We start from the raw sequence: 16,301 nt of genomic DNA on the forward strand, positions 1-16,301 counted from the left end.
TTGTAGGTGACGGAAATGTTGGTGGATGATATGTTGGATCCGCTGGCTGGTGGGGTGGAAGGTGAGAACGAGGGGGATTCTGTCCTTGTTGCGAGTGGGGGGAGGGGGAGCAAGAGCGGAGCTGCGGGATGTAGAAGAGACCCTAGTGAAAGCCTCATCGATAGTGGAGGAGGGGAAGCCCCGTTTCCTGAAGAACGAGGACATCTCTGATGCCCTAGTGTGAAACACCTCATCCCGGGCGTAGATGCGGCGTAGATGGAGGAATTGGGAGTAGGGGATAGACTTTTTGCAGGGGACCGGGTGGGAAGAAATGTAGTCCAGATAGCTGTGCGTGTCGGTGGGTATATAGTAAATGTCAGTCACTAGTCTGTCTCCTGTGATGGAGATGGTGAGGTCCAGAAACAGGAGGGAGATGTCGGAGATAGTCCAGGTATATTTAAGTGAAGGAGAGATATCGGAGGTCCTTCCTTCCCGCTGCTGTGAGACTGCACAAACAGCATTGCTCCCAACAGACCAGTCAACAATAACAGTTAAGGAATACACAGTAAACTGATCACAATTTATACGTCTTTATTTTTATTTATAATGAATGTCTCCTGTTATCCACTTTGCTGCTGCAACACTGTAAATTTCCACGGTGTGGGACAATTAAATGAATTTATTTATTATCATCATCATATCATATCATATATATACAGCCGGAAACAGGCCTTTTCGGCCCTCCAAGTCCGTGCCGCCCAGCGATCCCCGTACATTAACACTATCCTACACCCACTAGGGACAATTTTTTTTAAACATTTACCCAGCCAATTATCCTACATACCTGTACGTCTTTGGAGTGTGGGAGGAAACCGAAGATCTCGGAGAAAACCCACGCAGGTCACGGGGAGAACGTACAAACTCCTTACAGTGCAGCACCTGTAGTCAGGATCGAACCTGAGTCTCCGGCGCTGCATTCGCTGTAAAGCAGCAACTCTACCGCTGCGCTACCGTGCCGCCCATCATTATTATTATTATTATTATCATCACAGGCGGCAGTCTAGGAGTTTTATGGTCATTGATTCCCGGAACAGACTTGTTTAACATCTAAAAGAACGGAGGTGATTTAACTATATTCCAGGTGCTGGTGAAGGATTGATAGAATTTGTTAATTACTGACACGGAGCGGAACCGGAGCAGATTCTCAGCCACTGGTCTGCAACCCAGAGCGCGAAGAAAGGATAAAGTTTCACCGTGAATTTATTCCCAGTGAAGGTGTGGAGATGGGACTTGGTGCCCGCATCGTAAAATGAAACTGTCCCGGACTCGTAACTGAGATAAACTCCCACCCTCCCGGGGATGGGACGGGCGGGGAGACGGGATGGAGGGGAGGTGGCTGCAACAAACTCGTCATCCCGCCGCCAGATGCTCCAGACTCCAGTCTCCGGGGTCAGTGTGGGCGGTCCCTTCCTCTCCACAGACTCTGCGGCGACTCCCAGACTCCAGCCCCGACTCCCCGCCACCTCCACCTCCCAGTAATGTCTCCCCGATGTGAATCCCTCCGATCCCAGCACACACAGACTGCCTGTAAACCTCTTCCCGGTGCCAGGGAGACTCCTCCAGGTCCCGGTCCGTCTCACCTTCTTCCGATCCTCAGACACCTCGAGCTGCGCATGCGCTGTTTCCACATCCAGGGTGACGGAGACTGGGGGGAGAAGCAGAGAATCAGAGAGTCCCCGGGGGTCGGGGGGAGACTCGGGCAGCGCGGCCCCGGGACCGGGGGAGTGACCGCTCGGCCTCAGGCACAGGCGGGCGGACAACTGAAACCTTTCCCGGAGTTTTCTTTCCCCCTCCCCCTACCACGTAAGATGGACAACAGAAATCCTTCCCGGGTATTTTCTCCCGAGGTTGAGGCGAGAGTTGTGGTATGTCGTGGGCAAGCAGATGCAATTGGGAGAGAGAAAGTAGGAGAAATGGTGGGCGGATGGGTGTGCGGGCGTGATATTGAGTGAAAAGGGGGCTTGATTGGCGGGACAGTTGAGGAGTTAAATGTCTACTGGAGGTAATTAAAAATGAGGTCGTTATATTTTGGTGATACAGGGGGAAAGATGTGACTGTGCTGGAGAGATTGCAAAGGAGATTCACCATTGGAGGACTTGAATAATGCTGATTTGGAGAACTGGGAGAACTTTACAAGTTTACGAGAGACAGAGAGGGGGTAGTTAGTCAGATTCAGTTCCCCATCTTAATGGTATCAAAAACAAGGTTATTGGTTTAAAGTGAGAGGAAGGAGTTTTAAAGAAGACGAGACCAAGTAGGCCCGTTGGGCCCAAACCTCTACTGCGTTGGTGCAGCACCATCTCCTCCCCCCCCCCTCCAACCCCCTCCCTCCACGAACCCTCCCTTCCCCTCCCCCTTACTCCATCCCCCCCAACCCCCTCCCTCCCTAGGAGATAGATTTAAACTTAAAAATGTGAATAACTTTAAATATATAACACTGATTTCAATGAAACTCCTTCCATTAGCACCAAAGGGACGACGGTGAGTAAGTTGGGCCTAAAATTGTCGCGCGATCGTGTACCGTTTTGGCTGTAGTTCCGGAACTAACAAACAAACAAGCGAGAGTTTTAGTATATAGATGTGAGGGATAAATCTCTTGCACAGAGAGTAGTTGATACCTGGAACATGCTCCCGTTGTAGGAGGTGGCGTTGTAGGAGCGATTGGGCTTGTATACACTGGAATTTAGAAGGATGAGGGGGGATCTTATTGAAACATATAAGATAATTAGGGGATTGGACACATTAGAGGCAGATAACATGTTCCCAATGTTGGGGGAGTCCAGAACAAGGGGCCACAGTTTGAGAATAAGGGGTAGGCCATTTAGAACGGAGATGAGGAAGAACTTTTTCAGTCAGAGGGTGGTGAAGGTGTGGAATTCTCTGCCTCAGAAGTCAGTGGAGGCCAGTTCGTTGGATGCTTTCAAGAGAGAGCTGGATAGAGCTCTTAAGGATAGCGGAGTGAGGGGGTATGGGGAGAGGGCAGGAACGGGGTACTGATTGATAGTGATCAGCCATGATCGCATTGAATGGCGGTGCTGGCTCGAAGGGCTGAATGGCCTACTCCTGCACCTATTGTCTATTGTCTATTGTCCATACAATTCCACTCTGCGAAAAGGGTTCTGACTGTCAACCCTGTCTATGCCTTTCCTAATTTAAAGTAATTATAAGCATGTAACTATATAACAATTACAGCATGGAAACAGGCCCGTTCGGCCCTACCAGTCCACGCCGACCACTTTCTCTGACCTAGTCTCATCTACCTGCTGTCAGACCATAACCCTCCAATCCACTCCTATCCATATACCTATCCAATTTACTCTTAAATAATAAAATCGAGCCTGCCTCCACCACTTCCACCGGAAGCTCATTCCACACAGCCACCACCCTCTGAGTAAAGAAGTTACCCCTCATGTTACCCCTAAACTTTTGTCCCTTAATTCTGAAGTTACGTCCCCTTGTTGGAATCTTCCCCACTCTCAAAGGGAAAAGCCTACCCACGTCAACTCTGTCCGTCCCTCTTAAAATTTAAAAAACCTCTATCAAATCCCCCCTCAACCTTCTACGCTCCAAAGAATAAAGACCCAACCTGTTCAACCTCTCTCTGTAGCTTAAGTGCTGAAACCCAGGCAACATTCTAGTAAATCTCCTCTGTACCCTCTCCATTTTGTCGACATCCTTCCTATAATTTGGCGACCAGAACTGCACACCATACTCCATATTCGGCCTCACCAATGCCCTGTACAATTTCAACATTACATCCTAACTTCTATATTCGATGCTCTGATTTATAAAGGCAAGCATACCAAACGCCTTCTTCACCACCCTATCCACATGAGATTCCACCTTCAGGGAACAATGCACGGTTATTCCCAGATCCCTCTGTTCCACTGCATTCCTCAATTCCCTACCATTTACCCTGTACGTCCTATTTTGATTTGTCCTACCAAAATGCAGCACCTCACACTTATCAGCATTAAACTCCATCTGCCATCTTTCAGCCCACCCTTCCAAAAGGCCCAAGTCTCTCTGTAGACTTTGAAAATCTACTTCATTATTAACTACACCACCTATCTTAGTATCATCTGCATACTTACTAATCCAATTTGCCACACCATCATCCAGATCATTAATGTAAATGACAAACAACAGTGGACCCAACACAGATCCTTGGGGTACTCCACTAGACACTGGCCTCCAACCTGACATACAGTTGTCAACCATTACCCTCTGGTATCTCCCATTCAGCCATTGTTGAATCCATCTTGCAACCTCACTATTAATACCCAACGATTTAACCTTCTTAATCAACCATCCATGTGGAACCTTGTCAATTATATCAGTTTCCCCTCAGCCTTTGACAAGCACATGTATCTGACCTCTCCTCATAACTAATGCCCTCTAATCCAGGCAGCATTCTGGAAAACCTCTTCTGCACATTTCCCAAGGCATCCACATTCTTCCTGCAAAGGGACGACCAGAACTGCACAAAATACTCCAAATTATGCCTAAGTCCCCGTGACCTGCGTGGGAACAGGATTTTTTTCTTGTGAATGTGTTTAAGGGTATCTATGTAAGGCCGATGAAACTGTGCGTGCTGTTCCGAGACTAGATCTTGGGCCGAGATCTATCCGGTCTCGTTCTTACAATGCATCAGTGTGGAGTTTGAGAAAGTCTGTGCGGCTCAAGGGTCCAACAGGGGGCAGACCTGAGTCAACCAGAGTCAACGATAGTCACTCACAGGTTAAGCAGGGCCCATGGCACAGATCTCCACAGGACACCCTCGTATCCTCATGGCAATACTGCTCATTCATTGTTCATTATAATTTAATTCCGTTACTTCCAATTTCCCGGCTACCGTGGTAGAATTCAAACTCATAGATCAGCGTGTTTCTGCGGTGTGGGTGGGTCGGGATGCATTGGTTCATCCATCAGGCTGGGTATTTGTTATATCTGCCTAACCTGTGATCTAGTAGTGGGTGACTGCATTGTCCGAGGTACGGACAGTAGATTCTGTGGCGGCAGGTGGGACTCGAGGATGATCTGTTGCCTCCCTGGTGCCAGGGTTCAAGACATTACGGAGCGGCTTCAGAACATCCTAGCGAGGGAAGGCGACCAACCGGACATAGTTGTGCACGCGGGCAGATTTCTAGACCACTGGTATTCCTGGGAATAATGCAGAAGTTGCAGGATCAATTTATCCCAAAGAGGAGGAAAGATTCTAAGGGGAGTAAGAGGCACCCGTGGCTGACAAGGGAAGTCAAGGACAGCATAAAAATAAAAGAGAAGAAGTACAACCATGCAAAGAAGAGTGGGAAGCCAGAGGATTGGGACTCTTTTAAAGAGCAACAGAAGATGACCAAGAAGGCAATATGGGGAGAAAAGATGAGGTACGAGGGAAAACTAGCGAATAATATAAAGGAGGCTAGTGAAAGCTTTTTAGGTATGTAAAGAGGAAAAAAAATAGTCAAGGCAAAGTGGGTCCCTTGAAGACAGAAGCAGGGGAATTTATTATGGGGAACAAGGAAATGGCAGACGAGTTGAACCGGTACTTTGGATCTGTCTTCACTACAGATACAAGCAATCTCCCAGATGTTCTAGTGGCAAGAGATCCTTGGGTGACGGAGGAACTGAAGGAAATCCACATTAGGCAGGAAATGGTGTTGGGTAGCCTGATGGGACTGAAGGCTGGTAAATCCCCAAGGCCTGATGGTCTGCATCCCAGAGTACTTAAGGAGGTGGCGCTGGAAATTGTAGACGCATTGGTGATCATTTTCCAATGTTCTATAGATTCAGGATCAGTTCCTGTGGATTGGAGGGTAGCTAATGTTGTCTAAATTTTAAGAAAGGAGGGAGAGAGACAACGGGAAATTATAGACCAGTTCATCTTACATCAGTGGTGGGGAAGATGTTGGAGTAAATTATAAAAGACAAAATTGCGGAGCATTTGGATAGCAGTAACAGGACCGTTCAGAGTCAGCATGGATTTACGAAGGGGAAATCATGCTTGACTAATCTTCTGGAATTCTTTGAGGATGTAACTAGGAAAATGGACAGGGGAGAGCCGGTGGATGTGGTGTACCTTGACTTTCAGAAAGCCTTCAACAAGGTCCCACATAGGACAATAGTGAGCAAAATTAGAGCGCAAGGTATTGGAGGTAGGGTACTAACATGGATAGAAAATTGGTTGACAGAAAGAAAGCAAAGAGTGGGGATAAATGGGTCCCTTTCAGAATGGCAGGCAGTGACTAGTGGGATACCGCAAGGTTCGGTGCTGGGACCGCAGCTATTTACAATATACATTAATGACTTGAATGAAGGGATTAAAAGTACTAGTAGCAAATTTGCAGATGATACAAAGCTGGTGGTAGTGTGAACTGTGAGGAAGATGCTATGAGGTTGCAGGGTGACTTGGACAGGTTGTGTGAGTGGGCGGATGCATGGCAGATGCAGTTTAATGTGGATACGTGTGAGGTTATACACTTTGGTGGTAAGAATAGGAAGGCAGAGTATTATCTGAATGGTGTCATGTTATAAAAAGGGACGTACAACGAGATCTGGGTGTCCGAGTGCATCATTCACTGAAAGGAAGCATGCAGGTACAGCAGGCAGTGAAGAACGCTAATGGAATGTTGGCCTTAATAAGGATGAGAGGGGATCTTATTGAAACTTTTAAGATTATTAAGGGGTTGGACACATTAGAGGCAGGAAACATGTTCCCAATGTTGGGGGAGTCCAGAACAAGGGGCCACAGTTTAAGAATAAGGGGTAGGCCATTTCGAACTGAGATGAGGAAAAACTTTTTCAGTCAGAGTTGTGAATCTGTGGAATTCTCTGCCTCAGAAGGCAGTGGAGGCCAATTCTCTGAATGCATTCAAGAGAGAGCTAGATAGAGCTCTTAAGGATAGCGGAGTCAGGGGGTATGGGGAGAAGGCAGGAACGGGGTACTGATTGAGAATGATCAGCCATGGTCACATTGAATGGCGGTACTGGCCTGAAGGGCCAAATGGCCTCCTCCTGCACCTATTGTCTATCGTGCTCCTGTGTTGCATGTGTTTCAGGACCTAACATCTCCAGCTGACCATGTGTGCGTGAGGCTTCTCAGTCAGTGGGTTGATGCATGAATGAAACTCCAATTACCATTCAGTGCTTATCCTGACCAATCTTTGCATCACATAAAAACATCAATGTGTCCCACAAACCAAGTGAAATAAGTCCATATGTTTTACCTTGTTTAATGGAGTCAAACGTTTCTATCAACGCTGCCTTCAACAAAAAGAGGTGGTTGAATTTTTCAGCCGTTATGGCACCATCTGTCACTGACAATGTATGGATCTCATCACTAATCCTGCAAATATTAAATAGCTGATTACAAATTGTGCATTGATGTTTATGAGGAAATATGTTACATGCAGAGTTTCAGTGAAGAACATGCCCTACCTTTGCTTGCGAACAGCTTCCTCCTGAAATAAATAAAACACAAGACTGAATTGATCGAGGCAGAACTACTGAGAGCACGAATTTCACCCAGATTATTACGAGGTGTTAAAAATCCCCATTTGTCCACTCTCACCCCCAATGACACACAGAGAAGAAGAATGATATTGCAGACATAGAACCGATGGAGGAAGTATAAAAATTATTCTGAAAATTACACGATGCTGACAGGATAGTCTGGACAGGTTGTGCATTTCAGCCGAATAAGGGTGAGATGAGCAGAGATGAGGAAAAACTTTTTCAGCCAGAGAGTTGTGAATCTGTGGAATTCTCTGCCTCAGAAGGCAGTGGAGGCCAATTATCTGGATGCTTTCAAGGGAGAGTTAGATAGAGCTCTTAATGAAAGTGGAGTCATGGGGTATGGGGAGAAGGAAGGAACGGGGTACTGATTGTGAATGATCAGCCATGATCACATTGAATGGAGTTGCTGGCTCAAAGGGCTGCATGGTCTACTTCTGCACTTGTCTCTTGTCTACTGAATATGATGTTAGTGATGTGTAGGAAGGAACTGCAGATGCAGACAATAGACAACATAGTTGAATTTGTTTCAAATATATCGGATGCCATTTTGTGATGGTGCCCATTTATAGAAGCAAATTTAAATAGACTTCCTTACCTCTAGAAATTTCACGCTGTCTTTTTGTTCCATCCGTTCCTGTAAACGCAGGAGTTCCTCCTGAGTAGAATTTAAATTTTCTTGAATCTCCCGAAGATTTTTCTCCATTAGATTTAGAATCCGCTCCTCGTCTTCGCATATATCTTTGAGGAAGTACTTTTCTTTCTCAGTGATAATCTGGTGCAGTTCAGCAAACTGGGATGTGACATGGGACTGAAGGCTGTGTGACTCTTCCTGACAAATGAATGCTGAAGTTTAAGATAATATATTTCTGTATTGTGTTTGCTAACAGAATAATTGACCATATAGCCCATCAGCGTCCGGTTCTCAGAATTATCTAATCAATCAAATTCTCTCACATTTTCCTGAAACAAAGTTTAATTCTCCTTCCCATTCCCACACTGACCTTTCTGTCCTAGGTCTCCTCCATTGTCAGAGGGAGGCTAATTGCAAAATTGGAGAAACAGCATCTCATATTTCGCTTGGGCAGCTTTCAGCCCAGTAATATTGACTTCTCTCACTTCAGGTAGCCCCGGCATTCCCTCTCTCTCTATCCCTCCCCCACCCAAGTCGCACTAACTTCTCGCTTTCACCCCATAAACAGCTAACAATGGCCTGTTTCCTTTATCGTCGTTACTTGTTGGAATATCTTTTATTCATTGTTCTTTATTTCTCTGCGTTATCCTCTACTCTATGTCCCTCGTTTCCGTTATCTCTAACCTGTCTAACCAGTTCTGGGGGAGGTGGGACCTGTACAAACAGGACGGTCTGCACCTGAGCTGGAATGGAACCAATGTCCTTGGGGGAGTGTTTGCTAGCGCTGTCGGGGAGGATTTAAACTAATATGGCAGGGGGGTGGGAACAAGAGCAGAGAGACAGAGGGATATAAAATGAGGGTAGAACCAATAGGTAACAAGGTGAAAAGTAAAAGTGGCAGGCAGACAAATCCAGGGCAAAAATCAAAAAGGACCACTCTGCAACATAATTATATAAGGGGCAAGAGTGTAAGGGGCAAGACTGAAGGCTTTGTGTCTCAATGCAAGGAGTATACGTAATAAGGTGGATGAATTATATGTGGATAGTTGTTAATGATTATGATGTAGTTGGGATTACGGAGACATGGCTCCAGGGTGACCAAGACTGGGAGCTCAATATCCAGGGATATTCTATATTCAGGCGGGATATACAGAAAGGAAAAGGAGGTGGGGTAGCGTTGCTGGTTAGAGAGGAGATTAACGCAGTGGAAAGGAAGGACATTAGCTCTGAGGATGTGGAATCGATATGGGTAGAGCTGCGAAACACTAAGGGGCAGAAAACGCTAGTGAGGGTTGTGTACAGGCCACCTAACAGCAGTAGTGAGGTTGGGGATGGCATCAAACAGGAAATTAGAAATGCGTGCACTAAAGGTGCAGCAGTTAGAATGGGTGACTTCAATCTACATATAGATTGGGTGAACCAAATTGGCAGGGGTGCTGAGGAAGAGGATTTCTTGGAATGTTTGCGAGATGGTTTTCTAAACCAACATGTCGAGGAACCAACGAGAGAGCAGGCCATTCTAGACTGGGTATTGAGTAATGAGGGTTAGTTAGCAGTCTTGTTGTGCAAGGCCCCTTGGGCAAAAGTGACCATAATATGGTGAAGTTCTTCATTAGGATGGAGAGTGACAAAGTCAATTCAGAAACAAGTGTTCTGAACTTAAAGAAAGGTAACTTTGAGGGTATGAGGCGTGAATTGTCCAAGATAGACTGGCAATTTATACTTAAAGGGTTGACGGTGGACATGCAATGGAAGGCATTTAAAGATTGCATGGATGAACTACAACAATTGTTCATCCTTGTTTGGCAAAAGAACAAACCAGGAATGGTAGTGCATCCATGGCTAACAAGGGAAATCAAGGATAGTATTAAAACTAAAGATGAAGCATATAATTTAGCCAGAAAAAGTATCATACCAGAGGACTGGGAGAAATTCAGAGTCCAGCAGAGGAGGGCTTAATCGGGAAAGGGAGAATAGATTTTGAGAGAAAACTGGAAGGGAACATAAAAACTGACTGCAAAAGCTTTTATAGATATGTGAAGAGAAAAAGACTAGTTAAGACAAATGTAGGTCCCTTGCAGTCGGCAACAGGTGAATTGATCATAGGGAACAAGGAGATGGCAGACCAATTGAACAACTACTTTGGTTCTGTCTTCACTAGGGAAGACATAAACAATCTGCCGGAAATAGCAGGGGACCGGGGGTCTAACGAGATGGAGGAACTGAGGGTAATCCAGGTTAGTCGGGAAGTGGTGTTAGGTAAATTAAATGGATTAAAGGCCGATAAATCCCCAGGGCCAGATAAGCTGCATCCCAGAGTGCTTAAGGAAGTAGCCTCAGAAATAGTGGATGCATTAGTGATAAATTTTCAAAACTCTTTAGATTCTGGAGTAGTTCCTGAGGATTGGAGGGTAGTTAATGTAACCCCACTTTTTAAAAAGGGAGGGAGAGAGAAAACGGGGAATTATAGATCAGTTAGCCTAACATCGGTAGTGGGGAAAATGCTAGAGTCAGTTATTAAAGATGTGATAGCATCACATTTGGAAAGTGGTGAAATCATCAGACAAAGTCAGCATGGATTTATGAAAGGCAAATCATACCTGACGAATCTTATAGAATTTTTTGAGGATGTAACTAGTAGAGTGGATAAGGGAGAACCAGTCGATGTGTTATATCTGGACTTTCAGAAGGCCTTCGACAAGGTCCCACATAGGAGATTGGGGTACAAACTTAAAGCACACGGTATTGGGGGTTCAGTGTTGAGGTGGATAGAGAATTGGTTGGCGGACAGGAAGCAAAGAGTAGGAATAAACGGGTCCTTTTCGGAATGGCAGGCAGTGACGAGTGGGGTACCGCAAGGCTCAGTGCTGGGACCCCAGTTATTTACAATATATATTAATGATTTGGACGAGGGAATTGAATGCAACATCTCTAAGTTTGCGGATGACACGAAGCTGGGTGGCAGTATTAGCTGCGAGGAGGATGCTAGGAGGCTGCAGAGTGACTTGGATAGATTAGGAGTGGGCAAATGCATGGCAGATGCAATATAATGTAGATAAATGTGAGGTTATCCACTTTGGCGGCAAGAATAGGAAAGCAGAGTATTACCTGAATGGTGGCCAATTAGGAAAAGGGGAGATGCAACGTGACCTGGGTGTCATGGTGCACCAGTCATTGAAAGCAAGCGTGCAGGTGCAGCAGGCAGAGAAGAAAGCGAATGGTATGTTAGCATTCATAGCAAGAGGATTTGAGTATAGGAGCAGGGAGGTTCTGCTGCAGTTGTACAGGGCCTTGGTGAGACCGCACCTGGAGTATTGTGTACAGTTTTGGTCTCCTAATCTGAGGAAAGACATTCTAGCCTTAGAGGGAGTACAGAGGTTCACCAGATTGATCCCTAGGATGGCAGGACTTTCATATGAAGAAAGACTGGATAGACTAGGCTTATACTCGCTGGAATTTAGAAGACTGAGGGGGGATCTTATTGAAATATATAAAATTCTTAAGGGGTTGGAGAGGCTAGATGCGGGAAGATTGTTCCCGATGTTGGGGAAGTCCAGAACCAGGGGTCACAGCTTAAGGATAAGGGGGAAGTCTTTTAGGACCGAGATGAGAAAACATTTCTTCACACAGAGAGTGGTGAGTCTGTGGAATTCTCTGCCACAGAAGGTAGTTGAGGCCAGTTCATTGGCTATATTTAAGAGGGAGTTAGATGTGGCCCTTATGGCTAAAGGGATCAGGGGGTATGGAGAGAAGGCAGGTACAGGTTACTGAGCGGGATGATCAGCCATGATCATATTGAATGGCAGTGCAGGCTCGAAGGGCCAAATGGCCTATTCCTGCACCTATTTTCTATGTTTCTAAAGGTCTCGTCCCGAAACATCACCCATTCATTCTCTCCAGAGATGCTGCCAGTCCCACTGAGTTACTCCAGCTTTTTGTGCCTATCTTCGGTTTAAACCAGCATCTGCAGTTCCTTCCTTCGCACCTAATTTCAGCAGTCAATTGATCCAGCATGTCCACTACACATTAAAATGAGCAACGCCGCATACAAATTCCAGATAGAAAGGCCTCACGTCAATGCACGCCCCAATCTGGCATAACCACGCTTTCCCCCCCATCATTTACAGACACAGCGTTCAGAGAATGGAGCTGTAAAGGGATAGTTACAATAAAAGATCTTTACATAAATAGGCACTTTGCATCATTTGATCAGCTACAATCCAAGTTCTCATTGCCCAAAACTCAATTCTTCAGGTACTTACAGCTGAGAAATTATGTTCGACAAAACAATTCGATTTTTGAGTCCCTGCCCGAAGACGATTCATTGACCAAAGTTTTGCTGGGTCCCCCGGAAGCAAAGAACCTAATCTCATCTTTTGTAGGTTTCTTTTCAAACAAACTAGATAAATCTACTTTAAAAATAAAACAAACCTGGGAAGAAGACCTTAACATTGAAATTGATGAGGATGTCTGGAAGGTAGTACTGAAAAGTATAAAATCCTGTTCTATTAATTCTAGGCAGACGAGTTAAACCGTTACTTTGGATCTGTCTTCTCTGAGGAAGATACACACAATCTCCCAAAAGAACCTAGGGTGATGGAGGAACTGAAGGAAATCCACATTAGGCAGGAAATGGTTTTGGGTAGACTGATGGGACTGAAGGCTGATAAATCCCCAGGGCCTGATGGTCTGCATCCCAGAGTACTTAAGGAGGTGGCTCTAGAAATCGTAGACGCATTGGTGATCATTTTCCAATGTTCTATAGATTCAGGATCAGTTCCTGTGGATTGGAGGATAGCAAATGTTATCCCACTTTTTAAGAAAGGAGGGAGAGAGAAAACGGGTAATTATAGACCAGTTAGTCTGACATCAGTGGAGGGGAAGATGCTGGAGTCAATTATAAAAGACAAAATTGCTGAGCATTTGGATAGCAGTAACAGGATCATTCCGAGTCAGCATGGATTTACGAAGGGGAAATCATGCTTGACTAATCTTCTGGAATTCTTTGAGGATGTAACTAGGAAAATGTACAGGGGAGAGTCGGTGGATGTGGTGTACCTCGACTTTCAGAAAGCCTTCGACAAGGTCCCACATAGGAGATTAGTGGGCAAAATTAGAGCACATGGTATTGGGGGTAGGGTACTGACATGGATAGAAATTTGATTGACAGACAGAAAGCAAAGAGTGGGGATAAATGGGTCCCTTTCGGAATGGCAGGCAGTGACCAGTGGGGTACCGCAAGGTTCGGTGCTGGGACCCCAGCTATTTACGATATATATTAATGACTTAGATGAAGGGATTAAAAATACCATTAGCAAATTTGCAGATGATACAAAGCTGGGTGGTAGTGTGAACTGTGAGGAAGATTCTATGAGGTTGCATGGTGACTTGGACAGGTTGTGTGAGTGGACGGCTGCATGGCAGATGCAGTTTAATGTGGATAAGTGTGAGGTTATTCACTTTGGAGGTAAGAATAGAAAGACAGATTATTATCTGAATGGTGTCAAGTTAGTAAGAGGGGATGTTCAACGAGATCTGGGTGTCCTAGTGCATCAGTCACTGAAAGGAAGCATGCAGGTACAGCAGGCAGTGAAGAAAGCCAATGGAATGTTGGCCTTCATAACAAGAGGAGTTGAGTATAGGAGCAAAGAGGTCCTTCTGCAGTTGTACCGGGCCCTGGTGAGACCGCACCTGGAGTACTGTGTGCAGTTTTGGTCTCCAAATTTGAGGAAGGCTATTCTTGCTATTGAGGGCGTGCAGCGTAGGTTCACTAGGTTAATTCCCGGAATGGCGGGACTGTCATATGTTGAAAGGCTGGAGCAATTAGGCTTGTATACACTGGAATTTAGAAGGATGAGGGGGGATCTTATTGAAACATATAAGATAATTAGGGGATTGGACACATTAGAGGCAGGAAACATGTTCCCAATGTTGGGGGAGTCCAGAACAAGGGGCCACAGTTTCAGAATAAGGGGTAGGCCATTTAGAACGGAAATGAGGAAGAACTTTTTCAGCCAGAGAGTGGTGAAGGTGTGGAATTCTCTGCCTCAGAAGGCAGTGGAGGCCAGTTTGTTGGATGCTTTCAAGAGAGAGCTGGACAGAGCTCTTAAGGATAGCGTAGTGAGGGGGTATGGGGAGAAGGCAGGAACGGGGTACTGATTGAGAGTGATCAGCCATGATCGCATTCAATGGCGGTGCTGGCTCGAAGGGCTGAATGGCCGACTCCTGCACCTATTGTCTATTGTCTATAGGCTACAACTGATTCAATTCAAGGTTATACACAGATTACACTACTCTAAGGTTAAGCTGCATAAAATCTTTCCTGATCTCTCACCTTTGTGTAATAGATGCAAGACCGCTGAGGGTACACTCGTTCACCACTTTTGGACTTGTCCAAAACTTCACAACTTTTGGTGTCTTTTATTTCAATGGTACTCTACTGTTTTAAACGTCACTTTAACTCCGGACCCTGAAACTGCTCTTCGGTTATTCCACAACGCTTGAGAAGCTAGACCATAATGCTCGCACAATCTTGGTTTATGGTATGGTAATTGCCAACAGATGTATTTTGAAACTATGGAAATCAGACTCTGCTCCTCAGTTTGAGACTTGGTTAAGAGAATTAATGGGCATCTTACACGTAGAGAGGTTGAGATATGAATTGTCTGGCAACCCTCAAAAGTTCTTCAACATATGGAACCCAGTGCTGTAGCATATTAAGGACAAGTAAAACTATCCCCTCAATGCCACATGCTTTTGTACCTTCTTTGAATCCAGCAGTGAAAATACTGAAATATTTGACTTGTGAAAATTACCTTGCCTCATGTTTTTGTGCTTTTGCCTTTTTTGTCACATTGTGGTTATGTTTTTTTTTAATTTATTTTTATTTATTTATTTGTTTGGTTTTGTTTGTTTGTTTTCATGATGATGTAGGGAAGGGGAGGGATGGGGTTTACTGTTGTTGTTATATGCACTGTAATAAATTAAATTAAAATTAAAAAAAATAAACATTAAAAAAAAAGAAAGGCCTCACCCGAACTTTGGAAATCTTTCGTAGTTGTTGTTGTTTTATTTCGTCGATATCAGATTTATTTTTCGTGACAGATTCTATGGCCGATTTTACCCGAGCCTAAGATCAAAGAATAAAGGCGTTAGACAACAAATAATCAACAAGGTAAATAAAGATACAAATCTGTTTGCATTAACCTTGTAGATGTCTACAGCTTCTATAATCGGAAGGAAGCTGTGGTTTCTGTGTTCCAACGCATCTCGACAAACCACACAGATCAGTTTCTTGTCATTTTCACAAAACAGCTTCATTTCTTCCTGATGTTCCTCGCAGAAAAGTTTACTTCCCTTCTCTGTCCGATTCAGGCTCAGTGCTCGAGCTTTCTCAGACAGTCTCGCCAGGGCCCGATTTACCCTTAGGCTGCGGTCTGCAATCTCCTCTCTACATTCCGGGCAGGAGTTTGTCCCCTCCCTGCCCCAACTCTGTGTGATACAGGAGCGGCAGAAGTTGTGCCCGCACTCCAGTATAACCGGGTCGGTGAAGAAATCCAGGCAGATGGGACAAACTACCTCCTCGGACCAACTCTCGACCTGGTCTTTCAAAGCCATTTTAATTCCGAGCATTTCCGGGTTCGAAGTTTGTTTGCTTCAGGGAGCGGCTTAATTCTTGAAGTATCGCGTTATCCACTCCGCACCCTCCCACTTCGTATAATGAATGTTAATTGACTGCAATAGACAATAGGGAATAGTCGCAGGAGGAGGCCATTCAGCCCTTCGAGCCAGCGCCACCACTCAATGTGATCATGGCTGATCATTCTCAATCAGTACCCCGGTCCTGCTTTCTCCCCATACCCCATGACTCCGATATCCTAAAGATCTTTATCCAGCTCTCTTGAAATCATCCAGAGATTTGGCCTCCACTGCCTTCTGAGCCAGAGAATTCCACAGATTTACAACTCTCTGAGTGAAAAAGTCTTTCCTCATCTCCGTTCAAAATAGCCTCCCCTTTATTCTTAACTGTGGCCCCTGGTTCTGGACTCCCACTACATTGGGAACATGTTTCCTGCCTCTAACGTGACCAATCCCTTAATAATCTTATATGTTTCAA

At 45.2% G+C, this 16,301-nt stretch overlaps 1 protein-coding gene across 1 annotated transcript; it reads right to left on the bottom strand.

Moving 5' to 3' along the window:
• Positions 1–602: 602 nt before the first annotated feature.
• Positions 603–15,802, bottom strand: LOC144602649 (zinc-binding protein A33-like). Its single transcript, XM_078415783.1, has 6 exons — positions 15,392–15,802; positions 15,219–15,314; positions 8,150–8,383; positions 7,477–7,499; positions 7,266–7,384; positions 603–1,684 (listed from the first exon to the last, which is right to left on the bottom strand). The coding sequence occupies exons 1-6, from the start codon at positions 15,800–15,802 to the stop codon at positions 1,152–1,154; spliced, it is 1,416 nt and encodes a 471-aa protein (XP_078271909.1). The 3' UTR covers positions 603–1,151.
• Positions 15,803–16,301: the final 499 nt, after the last annotated feature.

This window comes from Rhinoraja longicauda, chromosome 19 (assembly GCF_053455715.1).
Source record: "Rhinoraja longicauda isolate Sanriku21f chromosome 19, sRhiLon1.1, whole genome shotgun sequence".
Taxonomy (NCBI): domain Eukaryota; kingdom Metazoa; phylum Chordata; class Chondrichthyes; order Rajiformes; family Arhynchobatidae; genus Rhinoraja; species Rhinoraja longicauda.